The sequence below is a fragment of the Nuphar pumila genome, chromosome 3, assembly GCF_984573655.1.
Source record: "Nuphar pumila chromosome 3, dmNupPumi1.hap1.1, whole genome shotgun sequence".
In the NCBI taxonomy this organism is placed as follows: Eukaryota; Viridiplantae; Streptophyta; class Magnoliopsida; order Nymphaeales; family Nymphaeaceae; genus Nuphar; species Nuphar pumila.
In genome coordinates this window covers 18,104,681-18,128,001 of record NC_143251.1, presented here as the reverse complement: position 1 = coordinate 18,128,001, position 23,321 = coordinate 18,104,681, and the positions used below count along the sequence as shown (strand labels likewise).

At 38.9% G+C, this 23,321-nt stretch overlaps 2 protein-coding genes across 4 annotated transcripts; one reads left to right on the top strand and one right to left on the bottom strand.

Moving 5' to 3' along the window:
• Positions 1 to 564: 564 nt before the first annotated feature.
• On the top strand, positions 565 to 11,045 carry LOC149842168 (elongator complex protein 4-like). The gene is made up of 7 exons (XM_089998965.1): positions 565 to 873; positions 1,031 to 1,094; positions 3,083 to 3,239; positions 9,448 to 9,526; positions 9,818 to 9,977; positions 10,200 to 10,291; positions 10,813 to 11,045. Exons 1-7 carry the CDS (start codon positions 676 to 678, stop codon positions 10,978 to 10,980), a joined length of 918 nt encoding a protein of 305 aa, XP_089855091.1. The 5' UTR covers positions 565 to 675; the 3' UTR covers positions 10,981 to 11,045.
• Positions 11,046 to 13,442: 2,397 nt separating this feature from the next.
• LOC149842167 (uncharacterized) lies at positions 13,443 to 23,101 on the bottom strand. 3 transcript variants are annotated; one of them, XM_089998951.1, is made up of 3 exons: positions 22,727 to 23,101; positions 22,339 to 22,597; positions 13,443 to 15,570 (listed from the first exon to the last, which is right to left on the bottom strand). In XM_089998951.1, exon 3 carries the CDS (start codon positions 15,330 to 15,332, stop codon positions 13,578 to 13,580), a length of 1,755 nt encoding a protein of 584 aa, XP_089855077.1. In that variant the 5' UTR covers positions 15,333 to 15,570; positions 22,339 to 22,597; positions 22,727 to 23,101; the 3' UTR covers positions 13,443 to 13,577. The 3 variants fall into 3 exon arrangements, with proteins under 3 accessions (XP_089855077.1, XP_089855076.1, XP_089855078.1); XM_089998950.1 differs by having other exon boundaries at positions 22,929 to 23,101; XM_089998952.1 differs by lacking the exons at positions 22,339 to 22,597; positions 22,727 to 23,101 and having other exon boundaries at positions 13,443 to 14,641; positions 14,812 to 15,117.
• Between the last annotated feature and the right edge of the window lie 220 nt (positions 23,102 to 23,321).

Here is a 23,321-nt window from a genome sequence, read left to right as displayed (position 1 = left end):
TGGTAGCCTCGAGGGCAAAGGGCTCACTTGGCGGGTCATCGAAGCCCCAACCTGGTAAGAACGGGTCGGTGTCGGGCTGAAACCCTCCATCTGACGAGCCAAACAAGCCTTAAACGAGTCGTTGGACTGGCTTCTTCTGAAGTCACAACTTGGAATCTTTTCATTTGGTGCAAAATCAGCAAAGCACTGAGCTTACAGAACCCAGGAAGTTTCTATTTCTGCACCCAAAATTCAGTAGGAACAAATAGAGGGGAATAGCAGCACCAATCAAATACTTGTTGGTGATTCACAATATAGCCACAGCACCATGGCTGCTGCCAATACTAGGAGCTCCTTCTCCAGGAATCCCTTGACCACCATATCTCATCTTCCCCCTGGTGTGAAAGCAGGCCCAAACGGCACGTCCCTTGTCTCCACTGGCATATCCCATCTTGACAATATCCTTCCTTCCCATTATTTTTCTTGTTTGGTAGAACTTGATCTTTTGTTTTTTGCATGTCCCATATTTTCTTTCTTTTCATTTGTTTTGTTGGTTTGATTGTTAATTTTCTATTCCTCTAAATCTGTACCTTTTGACATTGTGGTCACCATCCAAAGGAGATGCTTGTTTTAGTTATTCCTTAAAAGTGAGCTTCAAAGATATTAGGTGGAGGCATACCGTTAGGGACGCTGGTGATGATCATGGAAGACAATGAAGCTCCCCATCACCTTCTGCTTTTAAGAAACTTCATGTCCCAAGGGTTAACACATCAACAGCGGCTTTTGTACGCTAGCCCTGAGAAAAACCCTCAAGCTTTTCTGGGTACCTTGCCCGGCATTCTTCTGCCCAAGCCCGATAATCGCAAATCAGGTTCCGTTGCCGAGGAACCGCAGGTAGCAGTGTAGCACCCAATTTTCCTCCAACAGTTGTTTTTCCTTTGTTTTGTGTTAGTTTCAATTTCAGATTGTTTTGTTCCTTCTGTTCTTTGTACCTTAATTTCGTCATCTTTTGTGTTTTCTGTTTCATGGAATGCTCATTTTGTTGATGCAGGAAAAGAATTTGAGGATTGCGTGGCAATACAAGAAGTATTTTGGTGAGCAACAGGATGATAGAGGTGAAGGCAGACTCAAACTCTGACTTTTTGCTGCAGTCTTGTTTTCTTGATTCATATTCGCTTTGAGAATCTGCTGAAAATGATCACGCATTTTCAGGATATGGTTTTCCTTGTTTAGGGGGTTTATATATGTTGACGATCCAGTTATCAACTGCAAAGGTTTATCTTCTACTACTGTTAAAGTAATTAAGAAGTGTAACATTTTGGTATAAATCTTTCATTGATGAGATGTTCGAGCAGTTATAGTTGGATCCTTTAGCAAAGTCAATTAACCTGGAATTTAAATGTAAACCATATTTCTTTTTGTTTTGGTTCTTATGGACTATCAAATAAGTCAAGATTAGCATATGTTCAAGATACATATTTATCACATTGTGTATTCATATAGAAAATTTATTTAGAAAATGAAAAATTAACATCTAGAACTTGTACTAAAAGCTAAAATACAAATCTAATTAAAATATATATGTGTTTGTGAGTTTTTACCACACCGAAGTAGGTTATAATTAACAAAAATTTTGACATACATATACAATTAAAAGAAAAAATTGAAGTACCGTCTTCACAACCTTAAGTTTATAAAACAAATGACCACGGATGATAAGAGACAATCTTGCATATCATTTGATCTAAAATTATACTAGTAATTTTCCAAGCTTCCTAAAGCTAGTCTACTTCATTCAAGATTTCCTTCAGTAAATTTCTAATATCTCATCATACACTCAAGAACTTTCTCATATATATAATATTTCTCTGATTTTTTAGAGGTGGTAGCAAATGTATATCTTCTGATGGTCATGGTTGATTTTCCTTGATTTCTGGTGGTTATCTTTCGTTTTCTTCTATAACTTTTGCTCTTGGTTGAAAATTTTCCTTCTCATTTCTTGCACACAAGCATTGATCAATGTGTATGTTATATGAAAGTGTAGGAGATATACAAGGCCTTGTGACCTTGCTTTCACTTGCAAGATAACAATTCAACTTACATATTCTGCCTCTAATTCCACTGTTACTTAGAATACACAATATTGTTAATCAATACAAAAGTACCATGCTGGATCTTCTCTCATTGCTATCAGTAGATTTTTGTAACATGAATTACACTTACCCTAGCAATTTTGGAAGCTACTGGAAAAAAAAAACTCAAAATGCCAAATTGAACGGTCCTCAAAATCCCAAAAGTAGGTGGTGAAACTTGATTTCAAATGTTTTATTGGACACAGAGCCTCTTACCTCATATTTTTCATCATTTTTGCCAATAAATAGGTACCTTTGGCCTGCTCACGCACAAGCAGGGCCTCAATATTTTTAGAACATGGCATAACACACAAATCGGATTCTTATCAACTGATAGGGAAAGATCCTCAAATTTTCAATTTCTCAGTGGAAGGCCCTAGAGCTGGAGATTAAACTCTTTGGAATTTTGAGTATGAAAATAGGTTAAAACAATTCTATTAAAGCTTAAAAACTTGTCTGAAAAATGAAAAAAAAAATCATTAGAAAAACATAGTTTGCAATGAGTCATTGACTCGTATGATGTTAGTTATATTGCATACTATCATAGAGCACAACCTGATATATATTAATACAATATGATACTTTCCATATCTGAGAGTAGGGTGCATCAACATCATGTAGTATCATGGTAAGGTATTACAATATATCATAACATATTGCATTATAAGATATAATTTTTATAACATTGATTATAACTTTAATGTTCTCGGGTGATGTTGTGCAGCACAGTTTGCCACATCTTATTCTGTTTATTTACATGAAATGTATTAGAAATCTGATTTGTTTGTAAGTTTAAATCTGATTTCTTTGTTCTTATTTGTTCCTTCAATTGTATTGTTTTCCATCGTTGTAGGATCTTCAGTTTCCTTCCAGTGAGCCAACAAGTTTGATGCATATTAAGTTTAGGGCGTGCATATCTTCTAGTATAGGTACACCCGTCTTTCAAGAACTGATTAAATGTTGAATTGCAGATGGTAGAAATGAATACTGCAATGATTTTGACTTGCGGAAGCCCCTTGAAAGGAAATTTCTTGGTAGGGAGTCTGTTGACTGTGTCAGCATTCGAGACACTTCAGACCTTGCATATATTCGTGAACGTTGTTCTGAATTTTTAGCACAGTTTTCAAGGTACAACTATGGCTTATTGGTCAACTTGACTACAGAATACACATGCATAAGACATATAAATATGTGTATTCTTCATCTTAATTAATGTTAGGGTTGTTAATGCAATGCCTATGGATAGCTCTGCTCTTGGCTCTTTTGTAGAAATATGCTTGTGAATAAACTAATGCTTAAAACAGGCTGAATTTGAAGAACTGTGGTTTCAGGTTTCTCAAACTCATGCTTCATCCATATGTATTTGCAGTAAATATATCTAAAAAATTCATATCTTTCTTAATATAGCATTATGCATGTGTGTATCTACGAGTGATAGTGTATGTGTATGTATATAGGAAACTAATGGCTATTCTTTATTGTACTGTATTATCTAGCAGAGAAATCATAAGTGAGCTTTATCTGCTCAATCTGAGCCCAGAGATATATAACACATGGTTTGTTTATTAGGAATAACATTTTCAGTTGAGTTATGGAAATGTGATTTTCTCAATTGTGAAATTGATGCATTGTGGGGCACTGATTTATGCTCTTAAGAAAACCTGCTTACACATCAGAATTTGACGATATGAAGCATGATTTTATTAAATAACCATGTAGATGTTCTTTTAAGGGTTGTTTGACCCACAAAGCACTTGAGAAAACGTTAAAAACTGGTGGTTGCTACTAGAGTACTAAGTATTGTAGTTACAACAGAAGCAAATGTTTTCCATATATATATATATATACATATACACATGAAGAGAGAGAGAGAGTGAGAGAGAGAGATGTTTGTATAACTCAACTGCAAGACATCTGAAGTACAATCTAGGTCTTTTCTGGTACCATCAGACCCCAGATACAACATGGCTGGATACTGGTAGTAGTAGTGATGCCCTTTGAGACTGATAACCCCATCAGTTTTTGTGATCGCCACTTTCAGAAACCATTAGAATATATAGGCTTGTACACAAGATCAGCTCCCATATCATCTAGCATTATCACAACCATATATATATGTGTGTGTGTGTGTGTGTGTGTGTGTGTGTGCTCACTTCCTTTTCTGGTCTCCTTTAAAGAGTAAAAAAAGCTTAAAGTTCAATTACTCATCAATTTTCAATTGTTCATGATACTCACATTTTTTTAACAATTCATTATTTTAGTCTTAGGATTTTTTTGTTTTTCTGATGTAAATGATTTATAATTAGTTTTAATAATGTACTGATCGGGGGTTTGCCTGGGCCCAGCTTTTCTATCTGGTTAGGTCTCACATTTCTTTATGTGTGGACTGCAGACTGGATGGAAACCAATAAGGTGTCATCATTCTGCCATCTGACAAGCTTCTAGCTAATCCAACCATAGAGTGGTGCTGGTGGAAAAATGATGGGCTCTACTTGGTCAAATTAAGTGTGAAAAATTAACCCATTTATTGGGATAAAGGGTATTTACTTAAATGAACATGTGGTCAAACTAAGTGTGAAAAATTAACTCATTTATTGGGATAAAGGGTATTTGCATAAATAAACATGCTGTCATGAATTTCCAGATACAACATGGCTGGATACTGTTAGTAGGAGTGATGCCCTTTGAGACTGATAACCCCATCAGTTTTTGTGATCGCCACTTTCAGAAACCATTAGAATATACAGGCTTGTACACAAGATCAGCTCCCATATCATCTAGCATTATCACAACCATATATATATGTGTGTGTGTGTGTGTGTGTGTGTGTGTGTGTGTGTGTGTGTCTAAGTCACAGGGATTCGGCCAACCAGGTGCCACACCCGTGTCGACGCGACACGACGTAGGTGCGCGTGCGGGTGCAGCACCCGGTGGGGTCAACCCGACCCTGGGTGCGGTCAACGCACCCAGGGTCATTTCTGTCCAATTTTTAGGCCTTAAAAAAATACGCCCTATAAAATGGCTGTGGAGAGGAGGATTAGGGCAAAAAAAATTTGCCCTAATCCTCCCGACCTCTTTTCCTAAAGCCGAAGCCGGCGACGACCTCTCCGCCGGACCCCGATGCCGACAACGACCTCTCCGTCGAACCTCTCCTCCTCAGGTACTCTCTCTCACTCGCTCTGTCTCTCACTCTCAATCTCTCTGTCTTTCTCACTATCACTCTCTCTTCTCTCGCTCTCTCCATCTCTCACTTACTCTCTCTATCTCTCCATCTCTCTTCTCCCTTTGTCTCTGTTTCTCGCTCTGTCTCTATCTCTTCTCTCACTCTAAATCTCTCTATCTCTCTCCCCTTCGAACTTTTGGAATCATCATAAACTTTGATACAGTGATTATTCTGACATTAATAAAATTGTATGTGATTAGTAGACGAAGAAGAATCTCAATGTACAGGTTTTTCCTAGAACAATGTAATATGAGTAAATCCAATGTTGTACCACAAGTGGCTCCGATGATTCCATGGCTGCATATTGAATCTTATGAAAAACCATGTCAGTCTTATGAACTCCCAATGAAAAAGTGATGTTTACTTGCATTTATTTATACACAATGAATCATCAGGAAGTTGAAGTCTCTTACAACCAATTGCAATTTCTTGCAAACACAGAGAACACATCAGTGCAAACTACTGAAAACTACTGATTCTATCAGTAACACACTTCAAGACTTCATTTGAAGACAGTTCTCAGCCTCTTCATGAACAACACTGACGAAAGGCATTAAACTCAATAACCAGAATTCGCATAAATTCATTTGAAAGCCATGCAGGCCTCATTCATGTGGTTTGACGTTTCTATCATATAGAGTGTGAATAGTATTAGGTGCTTAGGTCTTGTCTTTGACCTTGGATTTATATAAACTTTTTGTTTGATACTTTGCTTAAACAAGTATACCATTTGATGTGACTAATACAAGTAAATTGGTTAATTTACTAGTGTTCAAATTTTAATAATTAACAAGGTTACTAGTGTTTAATAATTGGTTACTACTGGAAAAACCCCAGATGCATAATTGATTTTAATATTATTTTTTTGTGTTTTCAGGATAAAAATGACAGATAAAGGGAAAGGACTTGCATCATCCTTGTCCCCACATGTGAGTTTTGATGTTAGTGTTGTTGATAGTTATAGTGGGAGTGATGATGTGGGGCCACTATGGGTAGATGTAGATAAACTTGCAAAAACTAGATGAGGAGGTGGTGGAAACAAGAGATTTCGATGCAAGCTCTGTGAAAGAGATTTTGTTCGGTCTTATACAAGAGTTAAGGTTCATTTGTTGAAGATATTAGGACATGACATTTCAGGATGCAGAAGAGTTGATGAGGCAATGCGAAAACAATACAAGAAAATACAAGAAGAATATGAGAAGAGGAAGACAATGAGTGATTCTTGTACAATTAGTGTCATTTTTAAGCCACCAAAAAGATGCTCAAAAAAAAAAGAAAAGTAAATGTAGGAGGTAGAAAAAGAGGAACGATACAAGCATCATTCAATACATATGGAAGGGAGGCGATGGATAGAAAAGTAGCAAGGTATTCTTATTCTAGTTCACTCCTATTTAATGCAGCTAGAAATCCTTATTAGAAGGATTTAGTTACTTTTTTGGCAAATTGTAATTTGAGTGGCTATATACCTCCAAGCTCAGAAAAACTACGAACCACACTTCTTGCAGAAGAGAGGGCAAATGTTAAGAGATTGCTAGAGATTAAAATATATTCATAGGAGCAAAATGGAGTTTTCATTGTTTCTGATGGGTGGATAGATATTCAAAGGCGTCCACTAATCAATTTCATTGCTTCTTTGCTTAGTGACTCAGTATTCTTGAAAGCAATTGATGCATCTGGGGAATATAAAAATGTTGAGTATTTGAAGGGATTGTTTATGGAAGTAATAAAAGAAGTGGGTGATCATAAAGTAGTGCAAATCATCACAGACAACGCTCCAATTTGTAAAAGTACAGCATTGAGTTTGGATAGTGAGTATCTTCATATTTTTTGGACTCCCTGTGTAGCACACAGCTTGAATCTGACCCTCAAGAGCATCTGCAATCCCAAAGAATAAGAAAATTCACCAACATATGTTTTATCTTCATGGATTGAAGAATTAAAAAAAATGTCAAAAGCATTAGGAATTTTGTTGTCAACCACCATCATGCTAATGTTATATTTAATAGGCATTTTGACCTAAAATTATTGAAGGTCGCTGAAACATGTTTTGCGTCTATCATTGTGATTGTGAAAAGGATTAAGGAAGTGAAGAATGATTTGATTAGCATGGTGACTGATGAGAATTTGACATTCTATCGTGCTGATGATGATGTCAAGGATCAAGAAATTAAGAATTTTTTTGTTGATGATGAGTTTTGAGACAGAGTCATATATTTTTTTCAATTTACTCAACCTATTTGGGAAATGTTGAGAGAAGTTGATAAAGATGAGCCCATGCTTTACAAAGTTTATGAAATGTGGGATAATATAATTAAAAAAATACAAGTTGTAGTTTTCAAGCACGAAGGAAAAAATATTGCATTGGATGATTCAGAATTTTTTAACCATATTCATTCAGTTTTAGTCAGAAGATGGGATAAGAGCAACACTCATTTGCATTGCACGACACATTCTCTTAATCCAGAATATTATGCAAAAAAGTGACAGGAAGGTGGTATTGGTCGTGTCCCTCCAAATTTAGACCCAGAGCTACCAGGCATAGAAATATGTGTATGACAAGACTTTATCCCGAATCACATATTCTAAATCAAGTCAAACAAAAGTTTGAAAATTTTGCATCTTCGAGATTATATGGACAGGCATTACTCGCGAGAGAGGAGGATAATATAGATCATATTACATGGTGGTCAACATTTGGATCAGAAACACCTCTTCTACAACAACTTGCATTGAGATTGCTATCACAACCTGCTAGTCCATCCTGTTGTGAAAGAAATTGAAGCACATATTCTCAAATCCACAATATGAAGAGAAACAAACTCACCAGCAAGCGTGCAGAGGATTTAGTATATGTTCATTCAAATCTTCGACTAATTTCGTGAACCAATAATGAATACAGGTACTAATTTGTTCTCTTAATTATTTAACTATTTTTTAGTTTTTTTATTTAAATATACTTGTGTTTAACATTTTCAAATTGGGTTTGTAATGCAGACAAGGATCATCCAAATTTTGGGATGTAAACCCAGAAGAGTGTGACTTAGAGGGAGTGCATGATTTCAATATGATGTATTTGATGATGAAGAAGAAAATTATTAGGATCCATTACCTCATCATCATACACGTTGTGTGGGATATACTTTTGGTATGTAATTATGCATTTTTTGCTTCTTTTGTTAGTATACTATATAATTTACTTCTTTTCTGTTTTACTTATTTGATTGTTTTTATAATTGTGGTGTTGGTTTTTATGATGTAGAATAGAATTATAGATTGTTAATTTGATTTATTGCATGCATGATGATGAATTGATTTGATGATATTGTGATAATTGTTTTTTATTTCATTAGTGTTACTGTTGTTAACTGTTAAAACTTAAAAATTATATATATAATATATATTATATTTTTGCTGCACCCAAGTTTTTTGAAAGTGCCGCACACGCACCCATGTGATATAGGTGTGTGTGCTCACTTCCTTTTTTGGTCTCCTTTAAAGAGTAAAAAAAGCTTAAAGTTCAATTACTCATCAATTTTCAATTGTTCATGATACTCACTTTTTTTAAACAATTCATTATTTTAGTCTTAGGATTTTTTTGTTTTTCTGATGTAAATGATTTATAATTAGTTTTAATATTGTACTGATCGGGGGTTTGCCTGGGCCCAGCTTTTCTATCTGGTTAGGTCTCACATTTCTTTTTGTGTGGACTGCAGGCTTTCATCTCAAAGTCCACATGGGTCCATACTTATTTTTGAAAAATGAGGACATCCAATTTACTCGCACACAAGCACAGAGATTTATGCATGGGTGTGCAGATATATGCTTCATCTTGCCTGCTTAAAATAGCTTGACAATTCGTGGTTGATTGTATTCTGTGTCCTTTTGTTTGGAGCAAGTATTTTTTATATTTTTTTATGATAACATGTGCATATGTGTGTATGTGGTTGATGTTGCTATTAGTATTTTTTTATTGGTATTTTCAGAAGTCCAGTTGTGAGGCCTTTGTTTCTGGTTTGCCAGCTTTCACTGTTGGCACTTATTCTTGCGTGGAGACCAGCATCTGTTTCTTCCATGTTATACATATTGAGAGAGTTCAAACTTGTGCTTTTTCAGAAATAATGGACCCATTAAGTGTGTTGGTCGTATTGCCATTCAGTCATTCTGTGCTCCACAGTGTACATACTCCAGTATGGTAAGTTACATGAGAAATCTTGCTCATCATTTACTGCTTGTGGTTGTACAATTTGTTCTTTTGCTCTTTAAACTAGCCACTGAAGGCTAGCAATGCGCATATTTTTCAATCTGGAGACTGAAGACATAAATGGAAGACCCTGAATGTTTAAGAAGAAAAGATCTGGAAGTACAAAATGCATTATGTTTGATCATTTCTAACCCAACACTTTTTTGTGTGTTTGAGATTTTTATCAGAATGGTTTTATTATTTTTGTTCTATAAAATGATTTTGTCAGCTGATTTGATACAGGATTGGGATATGCTTTCCTTCATCAATTCTCTAAGAAGCATGTTACGATCTTCAAATGCAGTTTGCATGATCAGTTTCCTGCCCTCTGTTCTTTCGTCCTCCTTTTGTACAAGATGGCAACACTTGGCTGATACTCTGCTCTCTGTTAAAGCACTTCCTGGTATGAGAAATTACCTACATATATAATTTCAATTCTAAATCATACTGGAGCTAATTTGGAATTTAGATTAGTTCAGATGTGACCATGACCACAGGAAGCTCAACCAATTTATCCGTCTCCACCTGGCTCTTTTAAGGATGGATTTAACTTAATTTTTCTGTATCCCAGGTTAATTTACCATTGATTTGTATGCTGAATACTAAAGGTCTTTTTGACGTGCAGATGAGGACAAGGAGTTGTCAAGACTGCTAACTGATTATAATGAAATGGTTGGCCTTTTATGTGTGCATAAAGTATGCCGGGTTAATAGTCAGGTATGCATAAATTTCATCAATGAATTTCCTTTTTGCTTTCCATTATGTGTTTTCTGTCCTTCAATCCAGTCGGTTTTAGAAACCATATCCACTGGGAAAGTTTGCATGTGTATGTATGAAGCCTTGTTAATGGATAGCAAGCCTACTTGATCTGAATCTCGGCATGTTAGAATTTTCATGCTCTTACGATGATTGCCAGTTGATTCTCCTTTATATCCTTCAAAGGCTTCCCAAAGACTTGAAAGTACATTTTCCAAGTTCTCTTTTTGTTTATATAGATTCTCTGATTGTGTGTTCTGCATGTTCTCTGCATTTTTTTAGTTTGCAGAAATGCATTTTGAATCCCCTCAAATGCATTTCACCAAAAGTATGTATTTTCTTTTAGAAATGATTTCCATGATCAGCTGTTCTTTCTTTTCCTCCGAGATGTATTATGTTTTCTTAATAGCCAAGCTAGGAAAATAGTGGTTTATACGTTCTGTCTGGAGTGATTTAGCTTGGTTGTTTTGGTTTATCTGCAGGTGCCTGCTGTTTTGGACTCTACTACATTCTCTCTGAAGTTGCAACGTAGACGGCTTTTGGTTTTGGAATGCTTAAATCAGGCACCAGTTGATGCTTCGGGAAATAATTCAACTGACATTTCTGTTAGCTGTTCTGGCTCTTCAAAAGCATCATCTGTGGACTTCTAAACTTATGCACTTGGATGTCAATCAAAACCAAAAAAATGAAAAATAGAAACAGAGCTTAGGTGTCCCACTCCTATGTGTGTGTTGTGTGTGCTGTGTGTGTGTGTGTGTGTGTGTGTGCTGTGTGTGTGTGTGTGTGTGTGTGTGTGTGTGTGTGTGTGTGTTAATACAAGTGCTGCACAAGTTGGTTGAGAGGGAGAGATTTCTTTTTCGATGAGTAATTACTCAAGTATTCGTTGTATTAGGAGCATGTGCTTGTGTCAGTGCATGTGTTTTGGTGTTGAGGTTTTCCAACCTTTGGAAATGACCTTTGATAGGCCCAGTTTGGATTGTAAAACAAATTAGCTTGCTCATGCATGAGTGGCTTCGAAATCCACTCTCATCATCACAATCACCTGTTCACATTATCATTTTTTCTTTTTGATAGGCATTCTCATTGTTATTCATTATCACAAGATCATCAACAACGCCATCATTGTGAATGCTTTCATGGTTATGCTCATTAGTAATCTCATTTTCACTGCTACTGTCCTCATTAATTGATCATTCATCTTGCACTATCATGATTGTCATTTCCATCATCATCAATATACCACTGACATGAATAACGTTAAAGCAATCATAATGTTATCATAATCATTGCTATTGTTATGAACATAATTTTTCCTCATCATCATCGTCGTCATCACAATTCTTATACTTCTAATAACATCATGCTTCTATTTCCACTATATAAAGCCCATCATCACCGATAAACAGTATGGTCATCAATCATCATCATCACCATGACTACCACCATCAGCATCATCAAACCTTACCTTGAGCACTGTCGTAAGGGTCATTTTTTTTCTTTTTTCTTTTGCTTCATAACCTCCCCCTTACCGGCCATTGATTATCATCTTTAAGGCCTTGATTGTAATTACCATACGTGTATCGCAATCTATCAGTGCCCACTGCTCTCTCTCTCTCTCTCTCTCTCTCTCTCTCTCTCTCTCTCTCTCTCTCTCTCTCAACACAACACCTAAATTTCGCAAACCCTTTCATTTTCTATCGTCACCATTAAAAGAGGCAAACCAGTCATGTCTTAGTGCGATCTAATAAGATAATATAAGTGGCAGGGAAGGATTTTATCTATGTTGGCACTTAGGAGTAATTAGACAACTAGGATATCATATATTAGACATTGAAACTAGAGGTATTGATGCACTTGGCTCGACGTAAAAGAACAGCCACTGGTCAACCAATGAATTTGGTATATCCATGGAAACTGCAGTCTTACACTCATTACCTCAAGGTTTTGGTGTATTGTATTACGTATTTTGAGGGTGTCATTTGCTACGTATTGCAGTAACAGGCAGTTAAAAGAAACAAAACATAATCAGGCCATCATGGATGTTTCGATAGCGAAACTAAACCTTTTTCCCTGTATTACGTTTTAGGCTTTGTTTGGGAGCCTTGAATTGGTGATGCGTTGTGGTTTCCCCGACACCTTGTTTAGGAGTATTGTCTGGTAGTATTCTCAACACACTGTTGTTCGGGAGCAGCCAAAACATTGTGTTGCGGATGGAGTTGGTAAACCCAACATCATTCACAGGATAATGTTTTCGGCAACTCCATCCACACTCACATTTTGACAGCACAGACACTGTTTCCATTCCAAGGCAAGGCTCCTAAAAAGAGTTTTGATGTCATTCGGTTTATCATCTAAATGCATTGACGAGTAAATATGTGGTCCATTACTAGAATCCCACATGCAGTTCCTCCCAGTGCAGGAAATACAAGGTAAATAACCAGTAATTGATGAAGTCCTATACAATTTCATTTCAAGAGCATTACCTTCTACAAATTTTCTGCTGGGTAGGTTCTATAAGGTTTCAAAGAGCAATAGTCGCCTATTTCTGCTAGTCATGATTGCTGAATGAGACATCCAATCAGTGGGATCCATGTATTTGATCTGTTGCAGATTGCAAGACCCTGAATGAACATGATGCCCTTAAAAGAGGGGCATCCATTGTTGAGATTCCGATCTTGGGATAACACGGAAAACGGCAGAGAGACTCATTTTCAACTATCTAGCAATCAATGAAACAAAAGGTCAGAAACATAAGATTGTACTCGGATACTGTCTCTGTTTTTGGCCAACTTGAAGCTGCATAGTCAGGTCAATAGCCGCATGCAGATGCTTGATCAGACCCGTTGATAGACCATATGAATTTAGCCCACATGAGCTTCACTGACCAAAGTCAACCTGAAAACAACAGTTAAAACTCAGAAAACCCATTTTCTTATATGCGGCCGATCGACTCTCCCAGGGTTTACCAATATAATATAGGGCCCATTAGGGCTTGATCCTGGTGGGTTCCACATCATTTAAAAAAAAAGGTTGTTTTGATGGTCATCAAAGAGGAGGAACAACTGCCCACACACATTACCTATGCGCACGGATGTGAAATTGCAGTCACAAGTCACCCAAACTAAATGTCACTAAAATACAGAATATGCCATCATTTTACACAGCAGATCCAAAAATACATACCACGACTAAGCAGCACCCATTAGAGGACCAGGAAAAGGGACGGAAAATATACTAATCAAGGGAATCACCCTAGACTCCTGACATTTTCCACTTTGCACGTAGTTTTATAATGTCCTGTTTGGTTGCATTTGCTACAATGGACAGTATGTTTTTCCCTGCTGAAGTCCTCCAAGCAGAGCCTCTTCTTTTCAGGGCGGCCCGGTGGACGGCGGATCTTAGGTGGGCGAACAGTGACCGTTAACTTGTCATCATCTGTCCCCCCACCCGCAGGTGGCTTTGTCCAAAGGATTTTTGCTGGGATTGGATGCATCTCCTCCATATATGTCTCTCGGTATTTTGCTGTGGTGAAGCATTTCTCTGTAAATTCAAAAACATCCTTCCGACAAGAAAGAAGGGCTGCCACTGCATGAGAGCATGGGATGCCATACAGTTGCCAGTCACGGCAGGAACAGCACCGAATACCGATATTCACAATGTTTGATCGTTCACCTGAGATCACTTCAAATTCTACTTCATCTGAACGAAGCACTTGGTACTCACTTGCACGGTTGAAAGCTTCCACCATCCGCTTCTCAGCAGAAGGAGCAAGAACAGTTGTCCACGCCATACTCCTTTCACGGCGTTCATTGAATTCAGACTCGAGTTTTGCATGAATAGTCTCCATTACCTGTATTATTGGCAGCTCCCGGGCATCAAGAAGGCACTTGTTGAACTCATCAACATTGGAAGCAAGGTGACCAAACCTAGGTCCCTCAAAATATGTGACAGCCCAGCGGGAAGGGGGAACTTGTTGAATCCATTTTCCGGCATCTGCTGAGAGTTCTTCAATTTCCGTCATCTTTTCTCTAAACCCACTGGTGGTGATGGCATAAGCTGCCTTCCACAAAATATTCACTAGTCTTGGATTCTTGAACTCCTTGGCAAAGTTTTCACTCAAGTGCCGCATACAAAATGCATGAGCTGCACTTGGAAATTTCCTCTTCACTGCATCAACAATACCTTTGCGTCCATCAGACAGAATGGTTAACTGCGGCATTTTGCTAGTGTTCATTTCAAGCATTTTATGTATCTCTGACAAGAACCACATCCAGCTATCATCATTCTCAACATCGACGACTCCAAAAGCCACTGGAAATAATGCACCATCACCATCAAAGGATGTGGCAGAGAGTAAAGTGCCAAGATACTTGCTCTTAAGATGCATATCACCAAGCCCAATAAGGGGTGGACACCCCTTAACGAAACCTTGAATTGAAGCATAAAAAGAAATAAAAAGACGATGAAAACGGTGTTCTGACCCGGTGGTAAAAACTTGGGCAACGCTTCCAGGATTGGTCTTCTTGATTTCCTCGCAGTATGCAGGAAGAAGGCCATATCCTTCCTCCACAGAACCATAAATTGCAGCCATTCCTCGTTCCTTTGCCCTCCATGCCTGTTTGTATGGTATTGTGATTCCATACTGCCTATGAATATCTTCAGATATTTCTTTTGGCTTGTAGTTAATATTGTCACGAAGGCGTTCCTCTATCCGAGTGACAATCCAGTCTATTGATGCTTGCTGATGTCCACTGTTAGCATTCCTACCACAAGTATGTGACCCTTCCAGACTCCTTATTTGAAAGGTTGGACTATCATTAAGTTTTACTGCACGGATGCGCCATGGGCAGCCTTCCTTTGCACACTTGGCAAAGAACCGTGACAAGTCACTTTTTATTATTCTGAACTCAAAGTGCTGAGCAATAGCTGCCTCCTTGATTATTTTCCTAAAACTCTTAACATCAGGGAACTCTTGTCCAACAGAGAAATTGTACTCCTCCATAATACACCAACAGAAAGTAAAATATGATTAAGAGTCCAGACGAAGACTTAATCTCATTCAATATAGACTAAATTTCAGACCGAACAAGAAAAAACCAGAAAACTTCCCCGCAAGAAGCCCTCACAAAGCATGTAAATGACTCCAATCAACTTCATAGATACCCTTGCAGAGTAATCAGCTAAACTCTTACAGAAGTGGTAACATCACATTCTGGTTGATTTTTTATTCCTTCAGAAACCTGTATACAGATAAAATTCTCTTAGTCTAATGCATGTTCTCCACCAAAGGGACTTGGAGATCATATCCGTACCGTCAAATCCACAAAACATACAGAGTGAACATCTAAAAAGGAGTCCAATACTCTGAGGGTACCAAGTAAAGCCCGAAAAGAAAAAATAAAAGGGTTCTAAAAAAAACCTTACAACTAAAACTGTCCCATATATTCAACAAGAAAAGGCTTTATCAAGAGAAAGGATAAACATCAATATACACACCAACAACAAAACCGGAAAGTGTATGAGAAGAATAGTATGGGTTTCTGAAGAAAGATAACAAGAAAACACTAAAATGCCCTAAACTAGCTTGAGAGGTACCAAAAATTACCAAGTAATTATGGGCTTAATATTGAATTGTACATGCATGATTTTATTACTTCCCCTTGACCGAAAGGGTGAGAATATTCCTTAACCTTCAGAATGCAATTATGGAGATTCCAGCAAGAACCTATAGTTCCTATCAAGATTTGATGTTCAAGAAGAATGATACTAAGCAAAGATAACAAACAACATTAGCAGTGATCTCTTTAGCACCAAGAATACAAAACAATCTACACCCACCAAGAGAGAATCTTTACCCTCAAGTAATTAAACAACTATTTATCATGCTAACCCCACCCCACAAAAAAAAAAAGGAAACCACCACCTTTTTTCATACTACTATATCATTATAAAAGCAAAATCAAACAAACCAATAACAGCACAAACTAACTTTCATCAAGGACTCCAAAAATATCAACCAACCAAAAGTAGGCACTCTTTTACTGATGAATGGAAACAAATCAACTCTTTACAATATTCTCCCAAGAACTATTTTAACACAACAAATGGGGGGGGGGGGGGGGGAGATTAGGTTCCCTCTGAACCCATTAAAATGAAAAATCCAAAGGGAACCTACAAAAAGGAAACTAACAAACCCAAGGGTCATAATCCTCATATTAAACATAATCATTAGAAGGAAAACTTACAAAGACTTCCCATAGAAGGCCAGAGGTAAGGGCTCGTTTCAATAGATTTCCTATTTAAATCCCTCAAAGGCAAAAAATTCCCAATAATTAATTGATTTTGAGTGATTTAGCTAACAAAAAATTGTGAAGATCTTATGCCAGAAACTGGCTGTTAATTTTCATTCTTCACCATGGCACCTCGTCAAAGCCCCAATCTACAGATAGAGAAAAGCGGAATTCAATTATTGGGAGCTCTCTCTCTCTCTCTCTCTCTCTCTCTCTCTCTCTCTCACTCTATATATATATATAGAGAGAGAGAGAGAGGTGGTAGCTGCTAACCACTTTTCTAGCTACCCGGGCTTTCGAAGGGTTTTCTCCATGTATTACTTAAATCTGACCGTACAGATGTGTTCGGAACGGTCTATTTATTAGGAAGAGACATTTGGGTCATGTTTTTTCGATGACAAACATGATTTTTTAAGCCTTGAATATTTAGGAAAATCCAAGACCACCTATTTTTTAAACCTTATAAAACCCTACCTGCGTATTGGAATTGGATGATCCAAGAGTTGATTCCCATAAAATCAAGCATGTACACTCAGATTTAAGGAAAACATGGAAAACCCTTTTGAAAGCCTGGTTAGCTAAGTCACAGGGACTCGGCAAAACAGGTGCTGCACCCGTGTCGACGCGGGTGCGCGTGCGGCACCGGGTGCGGTCAACACAACCCTGGGTGCAGTCAACGCACCCAGGATCATTTTTGTCCACTTTTTTGGCGTTAAAAAAAATCCCCGATGAAAAGGATGATTAGGGCAAAAAAAATTTGCCCTAATCTCTCCTCTCCTCTCCCCCTGAGCTCGAGCTCTCTCCTATCGACGCCCCAGCTCCACCTCCCAAGCTCCTACTCTCCTTTCGCAGGTATGTACCCACTATCACTCTCTTCTTGTGTCGGCAGGGGAGGAGCCGAGCCCCCCCTCTCGCTCCCTCTGTTTTCAACAGGTGAGGGGCCGAGCCCCCCCCCCCTCTCTCGCTCTCTTGTTGGGTCTGGCAAGTGAGGAGCTGAGTCCCCCCTGCTCCCTCTGTTTTCAGCACGGGAGGGGGCGAGCCCCCCCCCCCCCACACACACACACACACACTGACTCTCTTTTTGGGTCGGCAGGAGAGGGGTCGAGCCCCTCCCCCCTCTGGCTATCTTTTTGGGTCGGCAGGGGAGGGGCGAGCACCCCCTTCCCTTCTCGCTCTCTTGTTGGGTCGACAGGGAAGGGGCCAAGCCCCCCCCCCCCCCCTGCTCCCTCTGTTTTCGGCACGGGAGGGGCCGAGCCCCTCCCCCCTCTGGCTCTCTTTTTAGGTCGGCAGGGGAGGGGTCGAGCCCCTCCCCCCTCTGGCTCTCTTTTTGGGTCGACAGGGGAGGGGATGAGCCCCCCTTGCTCCCTCTATTTTCGGCAGGGGAGGGGTCAAGCCCCCCCTCTCGCTCTTTTGTTGGGTCGACAGGGGAGGGGCTGAGCACCCCCTGCTCCCTCTATTTTCGGTAGGGAAGGGGCTGAGCCCCTCCCTGTTTTTGGCAGAGAGGTGGGGCCGAGCCCCCCACCCTACTCCCTTTGATTTCAGGGGAGGGGCCGAGCCCCCCCTCTCGCTCTCTTGTTGGGTCGGCAGGGGAGGGGCTGAGCACCCCCCTTGCTCCCTCTGTTTTCGGTAGGGAAGGGGCTGAGCCCCTCCCTGTTTTTGGCAGGGGAGGGGCCGATCCCCCCACCCTACTCCCTTTGATTTCAGGGGAGGGGCCGAGCCCCCCCCCCCCCCCCCTCTTGCTCTCTTGTTGGGCCGGCAGGGTAGGGGTCGAGCCCCTCTCGCTCTCTTGTTGGATCGGCAGGGTAGGGGTCGAGCCCCCCCCCCCCCCCTGCTCCCCCTGTTTTCGATAGGGGAGGGGTCGAGCCCCCCTCGCTCTCTTGTTGGGTTGGCAGGGGAGGGGATGAGCCCCCCCTTCTCCTTGTGTTTTCGGCAGGGGGAGGGGGTCGAGTATAATTGATTTGAAAATTTTAATGTATTTTTTGTGTGTTTTCAGGATAAAAATGACGGATAAAGGGAAAGGACTTGCGTCATCCTCATCCCAACATGTGAGTTCTGTTGCTAGTTTTGCTGATAGTTGCAGTGAGATTGATGATGTGGGGCCACTATGAGTACATGTAGATAAACTTGCAAAAACTGGAGAAGGAGGTGGTGGAAACAAGAGATTTCGATACAAGCTCTGCGAAAAAGATTTTGTTGGGTCTTACACAAGAGTGAAGACTCATTTGTTGAAGATACCACGACATGGCATTTCAGCTTGCAGAAAAGTTGATGGGGCAATGCGAAGACAATACAAGAAAATACAAGAAGAATATGAGAAGAGAAAGGCAATGGTCGATTCTTCTGCAGTCAGTGTCATTTCCAAGCCACCAAGAAGATGCTGAAAAAAAAAAAGAAAAGTCAATGTAGGAGGTAGAGGAACGATACAAGCAGCATTCAATACATATGGAAGAGAAGAATTGGATAGAAAAGTTGGGAGGTCTTTTTATTCTGATTCACTCCCATTTAATGCGGCTAGAAATCCTTATTGGAAGGATTTAGTAACATCATTGGCAAATTGTAATTTGAGTGGTTATGTGCCTCCAAGTTTAGAAAAAATACGAACCACACTTCTTGCAGAAGAGAGGGCAAATGTGGAGAGGTTGCTAGAGATTAAAAAATATTCATGGGAGCAAAATGGAGTTTCTATTGTGTCTGATGGATAAACAGATATTTAAAGGCATCCATTAATCAATTTCATTGCTTGTTCGCTTAGTGGCCCAATATTCTTGAAAGCAGTTGATGCATCTGGGTAATATAAAAATGCAGAGTATTTGAAGGGATTGTTTATAGAAGTGATAAAAGAAGTGGGTGATCAAAAAGTGGAATAAATCATTACAGACAACGCTCCAGTTTGTAAAAGTGCAGCGTTGAGTTTGGAGAGTGAGTACCCTCATATTTTTTGGACTCCCTGTGTAGCACACAACTTAAATCTAGCCCTAAAGAGCATCTGCAACCCCAAAGAAGAAGAAAATTCACAAGCATATGCTTTATGTTCATGGATTGAAGATTTAGAAAGAAATGTCAAAAGCATTAGGAATTTTGTTGTTAACCACCATCGTGCTAATGCTATATTTAATAGGCATTCTGATTTGAAATTGTTGAAGGTCGCTGAAACACGTTTTGCGTCCATCATTGTGATGATGAAGAGGATTAAAAGAATGAAGAATGCTTTGATTAACATGGTGACTGATGAAAATTGGACATTCTATCATGTTGATGATGATATCAAGGCTCAAGAAATTAAAAATTCATTCTTGATGATGAGTTTTGGGACAGAGTGGTATACTTCCTTCAATTTACGCAAACTATTTGAAAAATATTAAGAGAAGTTGATAAGGATGAGCCCATGCTTCACAGAGTTTATGAAATGTGGGATAATATAATTAAAAAAATGCAAGTTGTAGTTTTCAAGCATGAAGGAAAAAATCTTGCATTGGATGATTCAGAATTTTTTAACCATATTCATTCAGTTTTAGTCAGAAGATGGGATAAGAGCAACACTCATTTGCATTGCATGACACATTCTCTTAATCCAGAATATTATGCAAAAAAAGTAACAGGAAGGTGGTATTGGTCGTGTCCCTCCAAATTTAGACCCAGAGCTATCAAGACATAGAGATATGTGTATGACAAGACTTTTTCCAAAAGCATATCTTTTACATCAAGTCACACAAGAGTTTAGAAAATTTTCATCTTCGAGATTATATGGACCGGCATTATTCGCGAGAGAAGAAGATGATATAGATCCTATCACATGGTGGTCAACATTTGGATCAGAAACACCTCTTCTCTAACGTCTTGCATTAAGATTGCTATCGCAGCCTGCTAGTTCATCTTATTGTGAAAAAAATTAGAGCACATATTCTCAAATCCACAACATGAAGAGAAACAAACTCACCAGCAAGCGTGCAAAGGATTTAGTATATGTTTATTCAAATATTCGATTACTTTCGCGAAGCAATGATGAATACAGGTACTAATTTGCTCTCTTAGTTATTTGATTATTTTTTAGTTTTCATTTAAATATACTTGTATTGTATTTATCATTTTCAAATTGGTTTATAACGCAAACAAGGAACATCCAAATTTTGGGATGTAAACCCAGAAGAGTGTGACTTTGAGAGAGAACATGATTTCAACATAACAAACATGGATTTAGTTGAGCCCAATATTCCTTCTAATGATGCATTTGATGATGAAGAAGAAAATTATTAACATCCATTACTTCATCAGGATATACTTTGGTATGTAATTTAGTTCTTTTATACTTTACTTATTTGATTGATATTTAGATCGATTTATGTAATTGCTTTACTTATTTGATTGATAATTTGATATTTAGGTTGATATATTGCATGCATGATGAATCATATTATGACAATGTTAACGGTTAAAACTTCAAAATTATATATATATATATATATTTACATTTTTGCCCCTGCCGCACCCCCTCACCCGGGTTTTTTGGAAGTGCCGCATCCCCGCACCTGCACCCATGTGACATAGCTGGTTAGCTAGAAAATCCAGTTAGGTATGTAAATTATAGTAGTTGCATTAGCTTGTTTTATTATGGAGAATCAGGCTATGGTTTCTTCACTTTGGGAAATATAAAACATGCAACCTTTTACATTTTTTTGTTGGGGGAAGGGGGTTGATTTTGGAAATTGCCCAACTACAATGTTGGAGTTAAGGACCAAGCACACTAAGTGAACTGTCTGTATGACATAGAAACTATCATATTGATGGCTCATTAATAATACTGAACTTTCTTGGCATTAAGCAAATAGCTCACTTCAGCAATAGTGTTGTCTTGATTTCATCACCCACATTTATGGGATCACACTAAGTTCAGTTCAATGTTTCATACTAGTCTTTATCATGAGACCTATCAAACGATAGTATCATAGTGTTTCTATTTCTCATCCATTCTTTCCTTTTTCTTTTTCTTCTTCTAGCTATGGATGAGAAGCTATTAAAAACAACAGCAAGATGATCCAGAAAGTCTCGATTGCTATAGTTTAGCAATGCAATTCCTAAAGGAACTACCAACAATATGTGTCCAAACTCCAAAGATAGGACTATTAGCGGAGTCAGCATAGATCGGGTTAAAATCAATCAGTTCAAGCACGATGCAGTCTAGGTTTTTCATAATGCTAATTGAGACATAAGACGGTACTATGTCAAACAAATAAACCAGCAAAGATATGCCAGACAAATGAACCAAAAAACGCTTCTATTGTATATATTTCTCACCTTTCTATTAAAACACCAAGGAGTCCTTTAGATGTTCACAATAATCATAGATTCCTACACCTACGGAAAACTGTAACAGTGTTTGCCGCTCCTAGAATGTTCTACTCACGTTGATTCTTAGCATAATACAAAAGCGTCTCGAAGCTAACCATCCTAAAGGCAATAATCGATTAACATCATCACCTTTGGAAGTACAAGCAAAACCAAGCAGATACAACAAAGTATGCACCAAATGAATGCTGCAATGCTTGAAATAACATTCCAAAGGAAAACCCAATATATAAGAAGAAGAAATATAAAAAAAAAAATCCAGAACGAAGATCTTCAAGTTCTAAACCATTCTCTGCAATGTTTTAGTTTCAATAAGCTCACGTTCATAAATGCATGGTGCTCTTGGTGTATAGAACAGATACGGAGTACGCATACCATTTGCAACACTTATAGCTGAGGCAGAATCCATCCACCCCACCCAATTTTCCGTCTCACAGCGTCCATCGAAGCCCTTATTAGGATCCTGTTACCTTTCTCAAAATCCTTCATTGGTATCAGACTCAGTGGTTCTCTCCCCGACCATCACCCGCTACTCAAGCCCGCCGACCACAGCCGAGTACTCCACATCCCTGGGACAGCCGGCTGCGGCACTCACAACTTCGAAGGATAATACGATCAAAAGGAAGATTTTGTCCTGTAAGAAATCCCCCCGCTCAGGTGAGAAGAGCAAGGATGGGTGCACCCCCAGAACTCAGAATATTAAAAAAATTGCTTCAGAAACAATTCACCAAACACTGTTTCGAGAAGAACACCAGTTCCATACCCTGACTTCCACCCCAAGTGTTCTTTGAAGCATTTCAACAAACACTCGGTGTGCAAGATTAGCACGAAAACCAACGAAGCCCCAATCGGCAAACGGCCCAAACAAGGTAGGCATTCCCAATAAACAATCAGAGTCGTAAGAATTGGGAGAAAGTGAAGGGCTTGTGGATGACCAACTGAAGGGAAAGAGGAAAGATGGTAACCTAACGACAGTTCCGGATCTTGCACCTCTCCCGCTGCAACGACGAGCGCCACTCGGCCGATAAACGCGCTTGCTCTTTCTCTGCTTCGCTTATCTCTGCCTCTCTCGGCGAGTGACGAGAGGGGCGAAGGAGCGCGCGAACTCTAACAGGAGGTCTCGTGGGAAGAAAGGGGAACAGGGTATGGAAAGGAAGAGGGGGGAAGGAAGGGTTCCACGGATTTTAGAAGCATCTAGAGTTTAGCTTTCTTTCATCATTAGGATAGTTTTTTTTATTTTTACCAATCTAGCTTCAGTTTTTCCGAGAATTTCATTGAATGACAAAACAACGGATTATTTCATTCCAGCAGTCATACATATTTAGATTTTCTGTTCAGCGGCCGTGAAAATTAACAAA

Bases quoted from the DNA above. Each gene is read 5' to 3' on its own strand.
- LOC149842167 (XM_089998951.1), bottom strand. From the start codon at position 15,332: ATGGAGGAGTACAATTTCTCTGTTGGACAAGAGTTCCCTGATGTTAAG.
- LOC149842168 (XM_089998965.1), top strand. From the start codon at position 676: ATGATCATGGAAGACAATGAAGCTCCCCATCACCTTCTGCTTTTAAGA. The intron at 874-1,030 runs GTAGCAGTGTAG...TTGTTGATGCAG, and splicing joins CCGTTGCCGAGGAACCGCAG to GAAAAGAATTTGAGGATTGC. The intron at 10,292-10,812 runs GTATGCATAAAT...GTTTATCTGCAG, and splicing joins TATGCCGGGTTAATAGTCAG to GTGCCTGCTGTTTTGGACTC.